The sequence below is a fragment of the Myotis brandtii genome, unplaced genomic scaffold, assembly GCF_000412655.1.
Source record: "Myotis brandtii unplaced genomic scaffold, ASM41265v1 scaffold751, whole genome shotgun sequence".
Lineage (NCBI taxonomy): Eukaryota > Metazoa > Chordata > Mammalia > Chiroptera > Vespertilionidae > Myotis > Myotis brandtii.
This window is the reverse complement of record NW_005370994.1, coordinates 749,975-770,707: the sequence shown is the minus strand read 5'-3', so window position 1 is coordinate 770,707 and position 20,733 is coordinate 749,975. Positions and strand designations below refer to the sequence as shown.

General features: G+C 39.6%; 1 protein-coding gene across 4 annotated transcripts in view; it reads left to right on the top strand.

The window, feature by feature from the left end:
- Positions 1–20,450, top strand: part of KCNMB2 (potassium channel subfamily M regulatory beta subunit 2) — a 231,498-nt gene extending 211,048 nt beyond the window's left edge. For all 4 annotated transcript variants that reach the window (XM_005883018.2, XM_014530635.1, XM_005883019.2 and 1 more), the window contains exons 3-5: positions 4,567–4,737; positions 7,093–7,288; positions 19,964–20,450. In XM_005883018.2, the coding sequence (XP_005883080.1) occupies positions 4,567–4,737; positions 7,093–7,288; positions 19,964–20,248 (652 nt within the window). In that variant the 3' untranslated portion in view covers positions 20,249–20,450. The remainder of the gene's footprint in view (positions 1–4,566; positions 4,738–7,092; positions 7,289–19,963) is intronic.
- Positions 20,451–20,733: the final 283 nt, after the last annotated feature.

Sequence of the window (20,733 nt, the reverse complement as noted above, 5' to 3'; positions counted from 1 at the left end):
GCTACAAAAGGATTTGGGCAAAATGTTGCCTATATATGTAGAAAAGTGTACAGATCCACTATTTGTTATTGTCAACATGTGTATCCACCATACTAATTCATGGCTCACCAGGAACCATGAAGCCAAGACTGCCCCATCAGAGTTTAAACATACTGCTTTGCCAACACACACCAAGGCTAGATCTGCTTCATACTTATAAATCCAATTTCCTCCTTTTTACCTACTATTGGACATCCCCATATTTGAAACTGAATTTGTAGTCATGCCCCAGACTCATTTTTCTTCCTGAGATCTCAACTTTAGTGAACTACATTGGCCTTCATTCCCTTATTTCTCCCAAATCCCCTTTTAAGTAGATTCACAGAGAATAGTTACAAAGAGCATAAGGGAGATAAAATATTAGCTGTTAGTAGTGGCACAGTAACTCCCCAAGTACAAGGCTTCCTAGTATTAAGGATGATGTTTAGGCTTGAAACCCAAAATACACCATTGGACTTCTTCTCCCTAGCATTGAAGATAACTTGGGATGGGACGGACCACCTCACTAATCCACTTAGTCTCAGGCTGTGGACATTCCCTTCTCCAACTAGAACTTACTACCTGGAGATAGGAAGTTCACACCAGGCCTGACTGAACAAAGGCAAGTCCAAAGGGTGAAAAAAATTGTGCTTCAAACTCACCCAAAAGATAGAATTGACCCCTGACTGTCAGACTCTTGCCCATCTCACCAATCAATTAGTCATTCCTCTCCACCTGAGCTCAGGACACTATGTTTGTGGGGGAGAGAATCTATAAATGTACAATCAACCTCTCCCTTCTTACCAGGGTAAAAGTCCTCTCTTTGGAGCCCTGATAAGTAGGGAAATAAGGTTTGCTGCTTTAATACTCGCTGCCAGTTCCCCAGTCATCTAAGCTAAGTTCTTGGGCATAAATCTGAACTACATCCTTTTTCTTACTTCCTAATCATCCCCTATATTCTATTGATCACCGGATCCTGAAGTTTTATCCCCCAGATCTTTCTCCACACCTCCTTTTTCCCCATCTAGCCTACCTTGATCCTAGATCTTCATAATCCTTTGCCTACACAACAGTAACAATCTTCTAATTCTTATTTCTGATTTAAGACTTGTTCCATTTCTAATCCACTGTTTCTCCACATTACAGCCAGAATGATCAGTCTGAAACTCAGTTCTTATTATGTCACCCTCATGTCACACACAGCTTTCCATTAAACTACAGGGATAAGGGCCAAACTCTTTAGAATGAATTACAGAACTCTTATGTCCTACTACCTTTCCAAACTTAACTGCCCTGTTTCCCCATTCCATACCCATTCCAGTAACATGAAAATGCTTGTAGTTTCTTACAGTCACCATGCAGCTGCAAATCTTCATCTATTTGTTCATGTGATTCCTTCTGTCTAAAATACTCTTGACTCCCTGTCTCATTTGGTTAACTCTGATTCAACTTTGAAGATTCTGTTGAAGCCATCACTCCTTCACTAGCTTCCCGTGATCTCAATACTTATCCCTGCTCTGCTCCCTCAGGCTGGGGAAATTACTCCTCTTCTGTACTCACTCTGTGAATAGCTCCATCATTGACTTGACTACCCTGTGTTGATTTTTTTTTCATGTCTGTCTTCCTCTTGGTTAGTGGCCATATCACCAGTAACTAGAAGTTACCAGCACTCAAGATAAATTTGTGGATTTAAAATGAACTCTTTGTTTTCCTAAATCATTCATTCCCTGATTTATTCATTAATTCAATAATAACTTATTAATGAATTTTATGAATTTCACCCCACTCACCCACTTTTGTTTTGCTGAGTAATATCCTAATTTTCCAGATGTGTCTGGCCTGTGTGGAAATCAATCATTTTCCCGCTTCGCTACACATTCCAGAGCATATGAAGACATTTGTTAGCCATTTTCAAATTGTGATTTGTAAATTACCCACTTGAATCATTTTTATATGCTCTTGTTCCAGTGACATTCCTGACTGATTACACTTCATCTTTTTTATGAGGATAGACTGACATAAGTGATGTTGTCTAACAGCCTAACACTGGAACTGAGACTACTGCTCCCTCCTTGCTGGCTTCCATCTGCAGAAAATGCAACTCTCAATGGCAGCCATCAGAATTAACTACATTTTGATGAACAATAATAGCAAAGTAACATCAGATTATGATTTCACAGAAGGTCTTTAAAGTCAGATTCAGCCTGTCTCTTCTTGTTTCAGAAATTTGCCTGCTCAAGAGCTTTAGCTGCTAATGGGCACTGATTTTCTTTTCTTTTTTTTCTTTTTTTCATTCCAGTTCATAAAGGGTCAAGTTTAAAGAGATTTGATATAAACCCTACATTTTCCAAAGAAAATCTCAGAAAACAGTGGGAAGTAATTGGAGGGTGGGGGGTTAGCTAGTCCAGGAGCAGTGGGCTTGGGAACCTGAGAATGATGAACAATAGGGTCTCTCCATGCTTCTGGCAATGAGGATAATGAATGGCCAGAGTGAGCGAGGGCAGGAGCCAGGAAGGATGCAGCCATGAAAAGATGAAGAACAAAGGCCTCTCTATTATTCTCTTCCCATGATGGGCCCATTCCTCCAGGAAAGAGTAAGATTTGTATAAACTATCTCATAAAGAGAACTTTAAAATAATAGCAATAATAGTAAGCTAATTGGTTGATTTTACATCTAATAACCAGATTAATAAATACTATACCCTAAAACCTTTTGGAAATACATTAAGTATATAAACAACCTCATGCTTCTATCAGGAATCAAAATATTTAACAACCAGCCCAAAACATAGCAGCCAGTAGAGCAGATGCCTGCCATAAACACTAGTAAGGGCATCCTGGAGCACAGAGTTAAATGAATATTCACACAATTGAATATACACACACCTGCACAAATACCAGACATCTCTTCCCTCTCCTGCCAAGTTCTATACTGAATTCTACTCTAGTTACTTTTTTAAACAACAAGAATGACTAATGATAAAAATGTTAAAGAAAAATCTGAAGTTATTCTTGTGTATGTTGTTTTATTGCCTAAAGCTAAAAAAAAGATCAGAGTTTCTTTCTCCATTTTCAGTCTTCTATGTGTTCTCTCCCTTTCCAGGCCCTAAAGACCTACAACTCCCCAACTCCCACACCCCTATGATTCAGAGCTCCCATCTCAAAATAGAAACTAAACGAGATCTCATACTGCTCCTTGCCACCTGCCTTGATGGAATCCCTGAGCATTGCCTTCTTTCATATTCTTCTCACATATCTCTCCAAGCACCCCCAGCAATTTCTTACTTCTTTTCTACCTTTTCTTCCAGGCCTGTTTCAAATCCAATGCTCTACTGATGAGCTTTTTATGTTTTGGGGGTTTTTTTGGCCATTCAGTCATTTTAAAATTCTTTGGAGAATAGTAATTTTAGGATGTTCTCAGGCTCACGTCATGAACCCAAACTGTCACCCCATTTTTCAAAGGGAACATATACATAATGCTAGTTATTCTACAGGATAACTTACTTATGCATCTCATTTAACCATTACAATGCAGTTTACACATCATTTTCACTTTCCAGGAACCTGAGAATCAGAAAGGCTGAGGAACTTGTCATTGATCACAGAGTTAGTAAGCAGTGAAGTCAAGTTTTGAATTCAGGAAATCATTTTACTCCAATTTCATGTTCTTTCAGACCCAATATTGCTGCTGTATGATAAGTGACAAAAATAATAGTAATAACTATCCAAAGTTATAGAGTCTTGCCTTAATGTGACTAACATTTTTCTAAACTCACTCAAGGGTTTACACATAAAAGAAGGCTGATTCACCACTCCACATCCCAACATTGCTTATAAATCTTAAGCCAACATAACCCTAAGCAACCATAAGCATGAGGAAAATGTTAACCAAAATAACTTCTGTATTTTACTGCTAAGGAGAAATAAGGTGTGAAGTTGACAGATTCTGAATTAACGTTCCATTATGTATTGAGAGAGTATAAAAACATCAGTGATGATCAGCTGGGGGTTAAATGGCAAAGGAACAAACCCAAAGCATTATGTTAAGGGTTGAGAGGATTGTTTCCGTTCTTTAGATTTAGAGAGAAGGAAAAAGTATTTGCAGGTAGACATGGGCCCAAGTAAAGAAGGACTTCTTTTTTTTTCTTTAAAGAAAAATTCTTGGTATACATTATAATAATTTATATTTTTTAAAACACTTATAATTTTATTGTTGTTTTGAATATGCTCCTGAGATTTTTTTTATCAAACTGTCTATATTTTATCAGCAAATGGTCAAATAATGCAGTTGTTCTATGAGAGAAAAGAGGAGGAAAGTTTGGGCTACTTGTTTCTGCTCAGGGTTGGGGTGTGTGTGTGTGTGTGTGTGTGTGTGTGTGTGTGTGTGTGTGTTGGGTGGCAATGGGCACACACTGGGATCTAATTGCACTCAGGCAGGTTTGGAGGGGCTCCTCTCAGCCTCCCTGCCCTAAGAAGGCATGGGCAGTGACGTACCTACTCTATGGTAACTGTAAATCTCATATAAGACTTTATTATTTTCAACCTCAGAAATATTTACCAAAAAATCAGGGACCACGACCTCTTGGACAAAAGGAAAACTGTCACAGCACTGAAAGCAGGAGAGGACCGGGCCATTCTCCTGGGACTGACCATGATGGTGTGCTCCATCATGATGTACTTTCTGCTGGGAATCACACTCCTGCGCTCATACATGCAGAGGTAACACCATTAGCTGGTTGGGTCACTTGTCTTTGTCTCCTCCTTCTCCCTCTTCCCCCATAGATTATCAACCTCAGATCCTCCTCCTCCCCTTCTTTCCTAATAAGAACTTTAAGCCTTGAAGATAATATTTTTCAATAATGTTGTCTAATAATTATGGAATAGCTCTGTGTATAAACTTCCTACTATGTACCAGGATCCATAGGTTACTTGTTTAATTCTCATAACAATTTTATGAGGTAAATATGAATATACGCATCATAAAAATGGCAAAACTGAGGCTCAGGATAGAAATAATTTGCCCGGCACCACACAGCTCTCGCATATGGCAGAGCCAAGATTCAAACCCACATCCCACTAATTCCAGGGACCCTGTTCTTGCCTCTTCACACTTCTGTTCATTCTCCACTCTCATTCCTCCTTCCCTCCCCCACCCCACTCCTCCATCACCCCACACATCAGTGATCTCAACTGCACATTTAAACTTCCTGAGAAACTTTTTAAAATACTGATCTCATTCCCCACCACCATCATCCCAGAGGTCATATTTAATTGGCCTGGAGTGGAAACCAGTCATCAGTATCTTTTAAATTTCTCCAGGTAATTCTAATATGCTGTCAAGGCTGAGAAACACTGCTGTGCACCAACTTGAAAAAAATTACAGATCTTGAACCCTTTTCATGTTAATCTGTGCCCATGGTTTACTGAATAGATAGGGAGGCAGTTAAATACTGAGAGATCATGTGTATTCTCCCCTGAGTAAGCCACAGCATCTCTAGCTAACTCTGCCCATAAATTGGACACTTTGAGCACAGGAGAGCCCAGCATTGCTCCAACAAATAGGGAAAATCTCACAGTGGTTCAGCTTAAAGAGATGAGAGTCTTTCAAATGAAAAACTGAGGTTTCAATCCAAAAAAAGAATCAAAAGATTTTGTGGCATTCAGTTCTCCACCTAAATTAATACTTTCACATAGAAGCAAGCTCTAGCTGAAACACAGTAATTTGCTGAAATTAAGGCATCCTCTTTCCCATTTGTGGCTGCTCTGCTCTATTTCTCAGATGCCTTCAGCTGTCTCCTTCTCAATGAAAGTGCTGATTGCTGCCTCGGGCTCCCAGTGTTCACTGGTTCCACAACCACTTTCAGATCCTCACATCTGCTTGGAGCCATCAAAGACTCTTTCCTCCCTGATAAGCAAACTCTGACCACCCAGGTCCTAGGAAAATACAATTTGCCACCCAGGGGGTGGGGGATGGGGGTCAGGGCTACTATGCTGCCTCTGGCATAAAACTGGACATGACAAGGGGGGCCCTGTCAACACATGTTCTGCAAAAGGAAGGGGTACCCATCTGCAAAGAAAACAGCTGTCTTCTGTTCACGATGGTTATCGGCTTATCCCCAGAAACAAACTCTTGATTGCTGGTGTGTTTCTTCCTAGTCACAAATGTGACTCTTGATCAGATACTTTTAAAGACTTTAGAATGAAATGCTGGCCAATGAGCAGCTGGAAGTTGTTGGTTTGGTTTGTTTTTTTCTAACTGAGAGGTCCCAAGAGGACACTTGTCCTCTTCTCCACAGCACAGCTCCATGGAACCAGTCCGGGCCTTGGAGAAATCAGGATTGAGTGGAATCACAATCTCCATCGCTCACTATCTGCATGTCTTCACATGCTACTTGTTTTCTCTGACCCTCAGTTCACTCGCCTTCAAAGGGAATTAATAGCCAACGTACAGGGTTGTTGGGAGGATAAGAGGGGATAATGCATATAAAACACCAGTTAGGGTGAAAAGGGATATCCAAATGATTGCTCTTGGTACAAAGGGTGGAGCTATCTTTCCTCCCTTATTAGAAAGGCCTTAAAGAAATGTATTCCTGTCCCTCCATGTGTCGAATTGGACCTCAAACCCTTCCATCCCTTTGTCATCTTCCCTCCTATTCTCCCCTTATACCGTCTCTGCTACAAACTGGGCAGGCTTTGCAGAGGTGAGGACTGGGCATGGCAGGAAGCTGCTTGCAAGGTAATACAAGTGAGTGCAGGTTTGATGTCATAAGATGTTTTATGCTTATCAGTGAACCTGAGATAGGAAAGAAATAACTGAAACTGAGCATTGGAAAATATTATACTATAACCAATGCGAATCATTGAAAGAGTTCTTAGGTGCCAGGTAGATTTATCTATGTTTATATGATGGTTTGCCCAAAGCTGCTCTATTCAAAAGTATAAACTTTAACAACTAGGTTGTATTATAGATTTGAAAAAGGTTCTTCAGGCTAAGGACCAATGATCCCCTCTAATTATGCCTTCCTTGCTGTGAGCGCTTTGGACCTTGTGTTTACTCTCCCCGTCTCTCTGAAGCGTGTGGACCGAGGAATCTCAATGCACCTTGCTGAATGCGTCCATCACGGAAACATTTAATTGCTCCTTCAGCTGTGGCCCGGACTGCTTGAAACTCTCTCAGTACCCCTGCCTCCAGGTGTACGTCAACCTGACTTCTTCAGGCGAAAAGCTCCTTCTCTACCACACCGAAGAGACGATGAAAATCAATCAGAAGGTAGGTCACCCCCGCAGGGCTCCCACACCCAGCTCCCCTCTCTGAAGACCCCTGTGCCAGCATTTCAAAGGAAAGCACCACCAGGGAGCAGGCCCTGCCTCATCTGTACACAGAACTCGCTATTTGACTCTGGCCTGGGGAACATTTATTTTCTGTGCACGTTGTGGACAAATCATTCCCCCATGCTGTGGTAGTGCAGATTTACCCTTTCCTTCCATTTCGGAGAGAAAACCTCCTGTCTTTATTTATACACAACTGGACTGAGTCTCTCAAAGCAAACATGCAGCTCAGTCGGAGTTCTACCAGCCAGAAAACCAGCTATTTGTCATATACCTGGGAGCCATGAGGTAAAGCTGTATTTGGCTTTTCCACAGTCATTGTCACTGAGTCCTGTGGTCTTGGGGATGTTACTTAACTTCTCTAGCCTCAGCTTCCTTATCTCTGAAAAGGTAAAGACGATGGTCATCTTTCAAGGTCATTGTGAGGGTTAGAGCAGAGAGTGTAAGGTGCTGAGCAGAGCACGGTGCCTGGCACAGGGCAGACCTTTGATTCACGGTCACAGTGTGTGTGCCTGTGAGTCTTTCTCCATGTATGTTATGTCCATAGGGGATGCATTTTTCCAGCCCTAATATGCTCACATTCACAGGGTGGGTGCTCCACAAATGTGTATTGTATTAAAACTGCACATAAAATTTGTAGTTCTAAGGTCTGGGATGACCAGTAAAGTGTCAGCAGAACCAACCTGCTATTATCAGTTTGAAGTTAAACTATTTAGTTTGGGGCTTATGGTAGTAATTCAGAGGCCAGAGCACTCTCATAGGCCAAAACAACCTGAAGCCTCTCCAGTAAGATAAATGGCCCTCATGACCCAGACACTGCCCTCTTGAACTCTTGTCCTTCTTGTAAAAGCTTTTCATTACAATTACCAGCACTTAAGTGACATAGATTGTATGTATTGAAGCTTTGAAGTTTAATATTCTAACATAGGCTTTATTTTGTGATATATTGACACCTACATTTTGTTTTTATTGCAATAACTTAAAAGAATTCTTGCAAATATCTCTGAGGAGTCAACACAATGAATATTTCAGGGAATGTCTTTTGAAGATCTCTGCTCTGATTTCCTTTGTTTGTGGTAGTCACAAATAATACCACCGTTTTCTGCAAATTTATAAAGCTCAGCTCTCCCACAAAGCATGTGTTTTTCAACATCTTCCCTCAAGTCAGATTTCTAAATCAAAGCTGACCTGTAACAACGAAGGCCTATAAAACTCTCAAATCTTCACGGAATTGGAAATTGGCCAAAGTTGAATAAGCATTAAAAAAGTGGGACATCTTTCCATTTCCTCGCTTTGACATTTTATCACTACAGCCCTGTGAATGCATAAACACGGCTATAAACAGGGATTGGACCTACCATAGAAAGTCTCAGTTAAAAATTTAGGACAGGTGTCTTGTCTGCTGTCAGCATGGTAGTAGGTCATTTGTTTGTTTGTTTGCCCCATTACCTTGTTTTTAACTGTGAATTACAGCACACATGTAGAAACATGCAAGAAGTGAAAGTATACAGCTCAAGCATTTATTACAGAGATTCCCATGTAACTACCATGAGGGTAAAGAAACAAAACATCTCCTACAGCACAAAAACACCCTCATGCCTCCTCCCAATAACTATTGGCTCTGCCCCCTGCCAAAGATAACAGCTGTCCTGATATTAGGGCAATTACTTTCTTTCTTTTTTTTGGAGTTTTATCACCTAAGCATATATCCCTACACACTATATTTTAGTTTTGCCTGGTTTTTAAACATGATGTAAATGGAATCATACAGAATATTTCTCTTTGTGCCTGGCCTCCTTCACATAATGCTATATTTGTTAGAGTCATTCCATTTGGTGGTAGTTCATTCACTTTTACTAAAGTATTATAGCCCATGGTATCAACATGCCAATTTATTTACTCATTCTACTGTTGATGGGAATTTTGAGTTTTCTACAGTTTGGGACCATTACTAATACTAGTAATTCTGCCAGGCATATTCTCATATCTGTCTCTTAGTGCACAAGCACACACATTTCTGTCAGGTATAAACCTGGGAATGGAATATCTAGAAAATAGAGTATACTTATCTTAGTTTAGGAGATAATGCCAAATGGTTTTCCAAAGTGCCTCTCACCAACCCTATGGGTATGAGAGTGTTTATTGCTCCAAATTCTCACCAACACTTGGTATCATTTGTCATTTTAATTTTAGCTAATATGACAATATTTCCTTTGGTTCTCATGACTCAAGTGCCTTTTCATTTACTTACTGGCCATTTGGATATCCTCTTTTGTACAATGTCTGTTCAAGCCCCTGGTCCATTTTTCTATTGAAGTGTTTCTTCTTCATATTCTTCTAGGAATTCTTTAAATCTAGATATTCCCTCTATTGATTAATATGTCTTGCAAATATCTTCTCCCATTATGTGGCCTTCTCACTCTCTTAATGATGTCTTTGAATGAAAGAAGTTTATAATTTTAATACAGCCAAATGTTATATTTTTCGGAGTGTTATTTTTGTGCATGGGTGCAGTGCATCCTATTTAAAGTGTCTACCTACCCTGAGGTCATGAAGTCATTCTCCTAAGTTATCTTCTAGAAGCATATGGTTTCTCTTTTCACACTTAGAGTACGATCAGCCTGGAATTGATACTTATATAGAAGTCAAGGTTCTGTGGGGTTTTTTTTGTTTGTTTGTTTTTAATATGAGCATCCATATGCCCAAATCCATTTATGAAAAGATCACCCTTTCCTTACCCGATTATTTTTATAATTCCATTTCCCCTTCTATTGTCTTGAAAGTTATCTGTTCTACTGTTATTATTTCAGTGTTTAGCCTACAGATTACAACTTGCAATCTTGACTAATCAAGAACAATAAAAAAATTTCATTCACTGAGGATAAAATTCTAAGTTTGTCGTTATTTTGTTTCTGCATGTTGAAAACATGCCATTCTCTTTTGGTGAGCATTTTTACTATTTAGAAATCAGCTTTAAGCTAGTTGCTGCTTCTTTGAAGGTAATCTTCATCTATTTTAAAGATTATTTTCTTTGGTTTTCTGAAATTTAACTGTTATTTGCCAAAGTGCAGATTTATTTTTATTTAGCTTACTTAGTGTTCTCAGGGCTTCTCTCCCTGTACCTTGAGATTCTTTGTCAATTTTAGATAGTTTTTCATCATTATCACATCAAATACTATCTCTGCTCTCATTCTCTCCCATTTCTTCTGCTTAAAATCCAAATTGGCCATATGTTAGGTTTTCTCAATGTATCCTCTGTGTGTTTTATTCTCTTTTTTATTTTCCCTCTTTTTGTCTCTCTGAGCTTGGATATTGACCTATCTTCTAATTTGTAGTTCTTTCCTCAGCTCTGATTAATCTACTGTTAAATCCATCCTTTGAGTTCTTAATTTCTCTAACTGTAATTTTCATGCATAAAACACCCATTTGGGTCTTACTTTATAATTTTTACTTTTCTGTAATATTCTAATTCTTTTCTTTTAAATCCTTTGACATAAAAAAGTAAATTGTAGTTATTTTAACGTTTATTTTGATGATTTCAATATCTGAAGCCCTTATATGCCTATTCTTTTCTCTTGGTATTTTTATTTCCATGTTGTATAATGTCTGGTTAATTTTTATTAGGTTTCAGACATCATATTTGTAAATTATTATAATAATAATTAATCCTAGAATTATGTCATATTTTCCAAAACTTATTTCCATTTGCCTCTGCCAGGCCCCTGGGGATATTAGCCATTAATGATCATCTCATTCTGACTTCATAAGTTGAGACAGTCAAGTCTGAACTGAAGTCCCTGTTTGCTTCAGGTTTACCATTACTCTTATGATGCAGCCCTTAAGAGTCCCAACACAAAGTGAATGAGGGGAAGTCATCAGGGGCCCCACTTGATAGGCCCTCACTCTGCAAGGCTGTCAGAAATATCATTCAGCCTTCCAGGCTCTCAGCCCCCTCCTGGAATCAGCAGATGCTCCCAGGGGAAAGGTGGCACCAAACACTGACTCCCCTCGCTGGCCTGGTAGTTCTTCACTCTCTGAATAGCTATCCTCTTCCCTTAATCAGAAATATAGCCCAGCAGCATGGCTCAGTGATTGAGCATCAACCTATGAACCTGGTCATGGTTCGTTTCCTGGGTTGTGGGCTCGATCCCCCACACCCCAGTGTGGGGCGTGCAGGAGGCAGCCAATCAATGATTCTCTCTCATCATTGATGTTTCTCTCTTGCTCTCCCTCTCCCTTCCTCTCTAAAATCAATAAAAATATTTTTTTAAAAATCAGAAATATATACATTGAAAATACAGTTATCTGCATGTCAGCAGGCCAGTAGACCATGATCTTAGTCCAGCATGAAAAATATTCAGGATATTTCTGGGAGTCGGGGTTAAAATACTCTTTATGTGGATCTCTCCTTCCTATTACCCTTCCCCAAGCTCACTAAAAATAATAGCTTTCCCCCTAGTTACCAAAAAAAATGGTATTTTTATTCAGATACATAAGACACTACCGACAATGTTTGATTTGAGACAACAGGAGGCAAAGGATATCAAGCAAGCAAGCTGTTGGTATCTTTGTAGAAAATATCCAAAAGGATTTTATTTTTAAATTTTTACACTCTCTCATATATCCCTTTTCCTTAGCTTGCAAACACAGTGCCCAGCCTCTCGTCAACATTACAGCTAAAGCTGCTTAAACTGATACGCTGGCTCCTCTTGTGGAGCAATTGCAAGTGGGCTCAAGGCCCCTGGCTCCCCTAGTCACAAGGTACCACTGGAATCTTAAACGGCGGCTAAGTGTTAATTCACTACGGTTGTTGAATTTCTCAGAGCTTTGGGCGTTTAAACATTTCTACCCACCAGGGATTCTTAAAACATACCCATCTGGTTTGAAAGTAAATTTAAAGTGAATTTTGGTGCAAAACAAGAAAATATAACCATTTTTTTGGGTATGTGGTATAATGCCATATATATGGTATTTTGTCTATCATGGAGAAGAAAGCTATTTTTGGTGGAGAATAAGTTCCATAAATTAGCCAGTTAGTTACCACTCCAAACTCGGTGTCACCCCACATTTTGTCACTCATTCTGAAGCCTTCTGGGCTCAATCCTGAGAATATGCATATCTAGGACAAGGTTTCTCAACCTCAACACTATTGCTGTTTGGGGCGGAATAAATCTTTGTTTTCTGTGAAGGTGGGTGGGGGCCTGTCCTGTATGTTGTAGGATGTTTAGCAGCATCCCTTGCCTCTACCTACTAGATCCCTAACATCCTCCTCCCTCCAGCTGTGACAACTAAAAATGTGTCCACACAGTTCTGAAACACTGCTCTAGATTTTATTCCACTTTGAGCTTGGATGCTGTGAGATTCTGGAATCCTAAGCAAACCTTGTACTCATTGAGTTCCTCTGCACAGCATTGGTAGGGTAAGGGGAGAAGGGGAGAAAATTGAGTGGAGTTGAGAATCTAAATGGGAAAAAAACAGGGACCCGACATTTATTAAGTGTCTACTATGAATCTGAGCCCAGCACTATGCTAAGAACTTTATAAAAATTATCTCATTTAATCCTGACTAAATCCCTACTTCTAAAGATTTTATCAAGAGCTCAAAATGTGCCAGGCGCAGTATAGTACTCAATATTTTACATGAAGCTCACTTATTTAATTTCAGCAGAAATCCCAAGTATTAAGCACCGCTATTATCTCCACTTCACAGTAATGAAGCTGAGCTCAGAAAATGAAATGATTTTCCCAAAGTCACACATTCACTAACTAGGTCTGAATTAAAAATCTAAGTCTCTTTACCTCATCATACTATCTCTTAAAGAGAAAATATTAGAGCATTCTCTTGAGAAAGGAAAAGATAAGAGTTCTGAAAAATCTAAATTCCTTGAAATATTTATCTTTCTGATGGCATATTTTAGTGAACAGCTGAAACTTCATGCCATTCCATCATATCCTGGAGGTACTTAAATAAAAGGCCATGAGCAAAGGATAGAATTATCTGTGATCCATAGGGAAGGTCAAGGGTGTATATTTAGTACCAGTTTACAGAGGGTGAATATTAAACAGATATAAGTGCAACCTGATAGTGGGGAGGGTAGAAAGCCTGCTGGAAATTTGACATATGACATCCTCAAAACTAGCACCTTAATTTTAGGGATATTTCTTAGGCATTAGCTGAAACTGCAATGGACCAAAGATTCAGAAATGTTTTGGTTATTGATGGAGTTTAGTCACTGCTCACCAAAACTGAATTCTGGAACAGCTAAGTGTACCTTTATGCATAAATGAGAGGAGGAATGTGCCTGAAGGAGGCTCATACTGAGCATCAAGAAGAGAAGCATGGAGAAAGAACCTACTCCTTTCTCATTTCCAAGAAAGGGGAACCTGGGGAAGAGCAAGGTCAGTTTACATATTGACTTACTCTCAGCCTAATTGGAGACGTCATGGGTCTGGGAGCTCCCTGGGTTAGTGCTCTGGGAATTGACTAATCCCAAGGCCCTAGACAGCTTCTATTTCGTTAGTGGATTTCCTGGGTCTCTAAGTATCTTCTCTATTCCAAATCAAGCAGAAATGCTGTCATAAATGTGAAAGCTTGGGAAAACACGAAAAGGAAAAACCTCTCTCAGGAGGAACCTGTCTCGATACTGAAAGAAACAGGTACATAGCAGAGTGTGAATCCTATTTTCCTTTCATCTACCAAACATTTCACGCAGTCCTGCTTGCCAAAATCAAGCAGACACTAGAAGTACAAACTAACAAGTGTAAACTAAATTTTGCAGGATTCACTTTCTTACAGAGTAGGAAGTCTTAAAAGGAAAAGAACATAGGGTCCCAATTTACCCTCTAAGCTCCTCTGTCCATCACTAATATTCAAAGAATTTAAAAGACCGAAATATGCTGGGAAGCCAGAGTAGCCCAAGGCTGCCAGCTGGTGACTCTATCTACGTTCTTTGAATGTAGGGATGATTTTTTTCCTCTGGCACAGAACATAAATCCTGACACATCGTACATGCTTAATAAACATGTGCACAATATTTGTTATTTGAGGACACTAGAAAAAGTTCCATCTGACTTTGAAACCAAGAAAATATTTTCTTAAATTCATTTTAGGAGAGAGAGAGGGAAAGAGGAATATCAATGTGAGAGAGAAACATAGATTGGCTGCCTCCTGTACACACCCTGACCAGGAAATCAAACCCACATCCTAGAAATGTGTCCTGACTGGGAATCAAACCCACGACTTTCAGGAGCATGTGACAACGCTCCAACCAACTGAGCCACACGGGCCAGGGCAGGAGCCAAGAATATTCATGTTTCACATGAACAATGTTTTTATTTTTGTTTTCATTTTTATCTCATAGATATTGTGGACTAGAATGCCCTGGCTACTAAAGAATTCTCAGCAAATTTGTGGCCCGCCTCTGTGGAAGGGTATACTCTTTACTGAAAGCCTTTTTAACCTCATTCCTGGTGACATTTATTTCATCCTCCACCCTTGTTTGTGTACTTTTCCATTTCCTTTTCATTGATCTACCTTATATTGTTTATGATTTTTTTAATCCTCACCTGAGGATATGTTTTTATTAATTTAGAGAGAGAGGAAGTGAGAGCAAGAGAGAGAGAGACATTGATGTGAGAGAGAAACATCAATCAGTTGCCTACCGTAAGTGCCCAGAGTAGGGATCCAACACAAAACCTAGGTATGTGTCCTGACCTGGAATCAAATCCACAATCTTTCTGGTGTGCAGGACGATGCTCAACCAACTGAGCCACCAGCCAGGGCGTGTTTATGTTTTTGATGCCTATGCCTAGCATACCCCCTGGCACATTGGAGACAATAGTGATTGGATTTTATTAACATCTAACCCTTCTGAAATAAGACACCCTTCTTTTTATAAAAGAACAAACCCTTCCCCTAAGGTGATCCTAAGAATTGATAGCTCCCTTCCTACCATCAGATGGAAAAGGAGGCTGACAGGTGAGGTTATTCAGCCACACACCCCCTCCGCCTGGCCCCCACTCCTCCCCACAGCCTTCATTTTCAGGTGAAGGCCTGTCACTTTGGGCTTCACACAGGCCTACAAAGAATGTCTAAGCAAAGGTCAAGAGGTAGTTTCTCGAAACTTCTATCATGAAACTACAAATAACTCTACTGGTGTAAAAGATTCTAGAAATAAGCCTGAGAGAAAAATGTTCGGTGACTTTCCGAAGAACTGGGGAGAAGATGCAATTGCTGGACCTTTGTTGCCATGTCGAGAAAGGAGTCAGGGGAAGGTGACAGGAGCCAGGTGTCCTCAGCTGGGAGAGGAAAGGTCATGTTGTGGGGCCATCTCTGTGGTTTTCAATACTAAAGAGAATTTAAGGGATTTGGGAAAGCAGAAAGGTTTATTAACAAAATTCAGGATGAAGAGAGATGTGGGACTAAATCTTCCACCAAATGGCTGCCTCAGAGGTTTGCTAGGTTTATATATTCACATGTTAAAGCACGAAAGAATGACCTATATCCATGGTAAAAAATATATATATATTAACATACTAGAGACCTGGTGCACGAATTCGTGCATGGGTGAGGTCCGGCAGGCCCGCCCCAATGGGGGCCAATCAGCGGGGCGACAGGGGGGAGGGGCCACAGGTGGTTGGCTGGCTGGACCTGCCCCCAATCGCCCCCACACTCCCCCCCCCAATCAGGGGTGGAGCTGACCAGGGGGTGGGGGAGAGGGGTCGTTTGGCTTTTAGATATAGATATTTTTTTTTATATAAAACTATGACTTTATTAAGAGAAAATGCAGGCTATGAGAGAATATAGATATAGAGATTTTGATTAGTACTTATATGTCTTTGTGTATATAAAATTATTAATCATATGTTGTTTGGTATTATATATCACACAGAGTCTGAAAGTTAAACCTTTCCTATCCCACACCTCCCACTAAAAATATAAAAGGATTTAAAATGGCAGGATTTTACCCTAGCCAGTTTGGCTCAGTGGATAGAACATTGGCCTGCTTACTGAAGGGTCCCAGGTTTGATTCTGGTCAAGGGCACATGTCAGGGTATCGGGCTCTATCCCCAGTAGGAGTTGTGCCAATGATTTTCTCCCGTCATTGATGTTTCTATCTCACCCGCTCCCTTCCTTTCTGAAATCAATAAATATATATAATACAATAAAATGCCAGGATTTTTTATCTTTTCAGTCTACATTACATTTTTCCAGCTAAGTGTAAATCACTCCGTACAGTTTCCATTTGTTAAAAAATGCATTCTCTGTAATCTAAACCAAGCACATCAAATTATCCTTGAGACATATGATGAAATCCTAAGATCACTAAATCTTCACCACAAATTCATATCAGTCTCAGAAACATACACACGGCTATAGTTTGAGCCGCAGAAACAGAAACCTAGAATTCGAATTCTGTATATGATTCAGCATAATGTCAAATCTCCTCAGACACAAAAACAAGGAATATGAGACAAGAGCCATCCAACAGGACTGCTCCTGTGAAACCATATAACTAGGAGTGCTGCCCTCCTTAGAGTGTTCAATCGTTTAATATGTGCACTTGGTTAAAGACTTGAGATCATGTGGAGAGTGTGATATTCCAATAAGAAAACACGTTAGGGAAAATTCAATGAGGCTTTTAATATTCATCATTTAATCTTCACACAAACCCTGCCAGGAAGGCTCTGTTAACCTCATTAGATAAAGAAGTTGATTCTGAGGAGCCAAGTAGCTCACTTATAAAAACACAGTACCCAGATCTCTTGAACACACGTCAGGGAGGGGCTTGTCAGACCACATGGTATATTCATTTTCACAATAGAGATCTGATCAATAAGAAAAGTAAAGGAATGACTGGAGTAGTTTTCAGGGATAAGTAACACACTTAGTGGGAGCTGGTTTATGTGTGTTAAAAGGTGGCAGGTGGCAAGGTTAAAAAAGTTAAAAACAGCCGGGCAAAAGAATCGATGCTCCACCAGCAATGTGGAGCAGTACTTGTATGTACCACTGGCCCCAGGACCCAAGTCCAGTCAGGTATGGAATATGCCTTGTCTGGCCACTCCAAATATGCACATTTGAGAGCCTGATGGCTTGAAACTATAATAAGCAGCCTCTATATTATGACCTTGCTAGATGGTCTCAAAAGTAATTTATATCCCATTTTATTTGGAAGAATCCTATCTAGTGTCAGAATTATTGTCATTTGGCTGACAAACGCTTCTTGAAAAATATTTTAAAGCCACATCAATTCACGAGAGCCTAAGAAAAGAAAAACTTTCATTTTTAGTGGAATGCCATTTTTATTGAGATCCTTTCAATAACTTAGTACTCTTAGCCACTGAATCCACTGTTATAAACGGTCTTGGCATAAAAACATACAGAAGCATTCGGAATCTAAATCCACTCTGTTTGAATTCAACCACAAATGGCTTGTCTATGATTTTTCTTTTTAATACTTTGCTTCCAAAAACATTTTTAAATTTGTTAAAGGCATGATGGCTGCATTGAAGAAGGGGGAAAAAATGTATCTGCTTATTGCCTTAAATCCTTTTGATTTAGAATGCATCCTGCTGGTAGAAAATTTGCGTCATGGTAGTCATAGGCAAATGTTCGTACTAAATTATAACTCACTGAGAAACTGTGCTTTCCTGGAGATACTTTCAGACCTTTAATGTTGTGCTAGTACCAGCTTCTGCTGTGCTCACGTTTATGAGTATACTCACATTTATTCTTAGCTGATTAGATTTGAAGCTGCCAACCAGTTCTTGTTATGAAAACATTACTTTAAGCCTGGTTTACGATAAAAGCCAGCATGTTCATCCTCCATTCTTAACTAATCGAAGAATTTTCCTGCTGTCAGATAATCCAATGATTATAGCACAGCCAACAAAGCAAGATGCCACTGTAGCCACTAATAACGTCAGAGGAAAGAGTGAGCCAAACATACTCCATTAGCAGAAGGCACTTCATTTGTTTTATAGTTGTTTCCTGTGAAATCTGCACGTCTAAATGGTGCAGTTCCAGGATCCTACCCGGAGCTCCCCTGGGTGTACCTCAGTGATCTCCAGCAGCCCACCTCATCTGTGTGTCTCAGAGTCACGTGAGTTGTGCACTGCACAACCCCAGGAGTGTCAGTCACATTGCAAAAGTCAGAGATGTGATTATTTATAACAACTAATAAATTGGTAAAGAACAGTAAAATGGGTGAGGTGTTTTGTTGTTGTTTTTTTTTCATAAAATCAGTATTATGACAGTTTTTCAACAGAAAAAATAATTTTGAAGAGAGGGCATAGTTTGCTAAATCACACTAAAACACTGGATTAGCCGTGATCTTGTCACAAACCAATTTAATTCAGATAAATCAGTTTAATTAATTATTTGATAATGACTATAACAAGAGACAGGGACTTCTTTTTCTTATTGGGATACACCTTACCATAGGGAGGGTAAAGAGTTAACCAAGGATTCACACATCTCCCAGAAAAGTGACTTAAATCACTTTTTTCCTACCTTTTTAAAAAGTTAGATTCGTTGTTATGAGTTTCGTCACTGCCCATTTACCAACCCAGGAAAGAGGGTCACAGAGATTTCATCTCCTCAGAGACAGCTTTATAATTAGGAAAATGTGTTCCAAAATATACCCAATAAATTATAACTTAAAAAAACTACAAAGCTTATTAACTCCCTCTGTATTCAGAGAAGAGAGAGAGGCAAAAGAGAAAGGAGGACAAGAAGAGAGAATGGAGGGGAAAATTAAAGCAAGGTAAGGGGAGGGGCAGGCAGGGAAGGAAAAGAGTTGCAAAGAAAGAATCAAATTAAACATGTAAGTGTATAGAGAGGAAGAAAGGAGAGACATATAGTACAAGAGATATAGTAAGAAAGAGAGAAGGGGAAAGTTCAAAGGAAAGATGCTGTAAGTTCTCAGGTGGGTGCCGGTTAAAGAGTAAACTGATTTGGTACTGTTTTCATTTTTCTAGGTTTATGGGAAAAAATTACTTTATTATGCTAACTGGGCATAAAACATTCATCAGAGCTCTTTATTCAATATTCCTACACTTTCCGATATTCTTTGTCAGCAATTCACCAGGGGTATAACTGTTGGGTGTTTGTTTTTTAACTACAGTAGTAAGGTGAACAAGGTGGCTCGGCTTAGTCAAAAAGATAAGAGAAACGACTTTCCCTAAGAGAACTGGTCGCTTGTGATGTTACATGAACAGCTGTGGACAGACAAAAGACAGAGAGGTTGACATTCTGATCCCATGGAGAAGTGTGTTCATAGGGAATCATTAAAACCCACTATGCTTAGCTATGGCAAAAGAATCCATTGATGTCATCCAGTTTAATCAATATTTAAACTTATATGGGTGAGCTATCACAGTACATCTTGGAAGGATACTTGAAAACATTGTTTTAATTAATGTGTGCATTCTTAGGGTTTCTGAAGGCTGTAGTTTGAATATGAAAAGAGTAACCATCATGGTTATTTCACAGATCATGAAGTTGGCCTCAATATCCACCTGTACTGGACACACACACACACACACACACACACACACACACACACACATACACACACACAGTATCTTCTGATGACAATTTATCTCATTTTCCACAGTGCTCCTATATACCTAAGTGTGGAAAAAATTTTGAAGAATCCATGTCCCTGGTGAGTGTTGTCATGGAAAACTTCAGGAAGTACCAACACTTCTCCTGCTATTCTGACCCGGAAGGAAACCAGAAGAGCGTCATCCTAACCAAACTCTACAGTTCCAATGTGCTGTTCCACTCACTCTTCTGGCCAACGTGTATGATGGCTGGGGGCGTGGTGATCGTTGCCATGGTGAAGCTCACACAGTACCTCTCCCTGCTCTGTGACAGGATCCAGCGGATCAATAGATAAAGGCAAAATGAACGAGATCGTTTTCTTTAAAGCTCAAATACTGTTTTCTTTCATTCTTCACCAAAGAACCTTAAGTTTGTAATGTGCAGTCTATTATGAGTTCCTTAATATATTCTTATACATAGAGCAATAATGCAAAAGCTGTTCTATATGCAAACATGACGTCTTTATTATTCAGGAGAAGAAATACTGTTTTGTGTTGGTTGGTTGTTTTCATAATCTTGTTTCGATGCTGGAACTAGTGCTTCCTTCTCTCATTCCACCAAAATAGGGCTCAGTTATTCATTTGCCAAGGTTTGTGGAGAAAGGCAAACAATATCAATGTGATAAGGTCTGTGTTGAAGACATTTCTGCAATATTTTTCATCATTCATTGTTTACTAGAGCTGCAGCCAAAAATACTGTTTTTCTTTTCTTATTCTGAACTGAGCCCCACAGCAAGTGAAGGGACCAGATTTCCTAACTAAAAGATGTTAACACATTTTT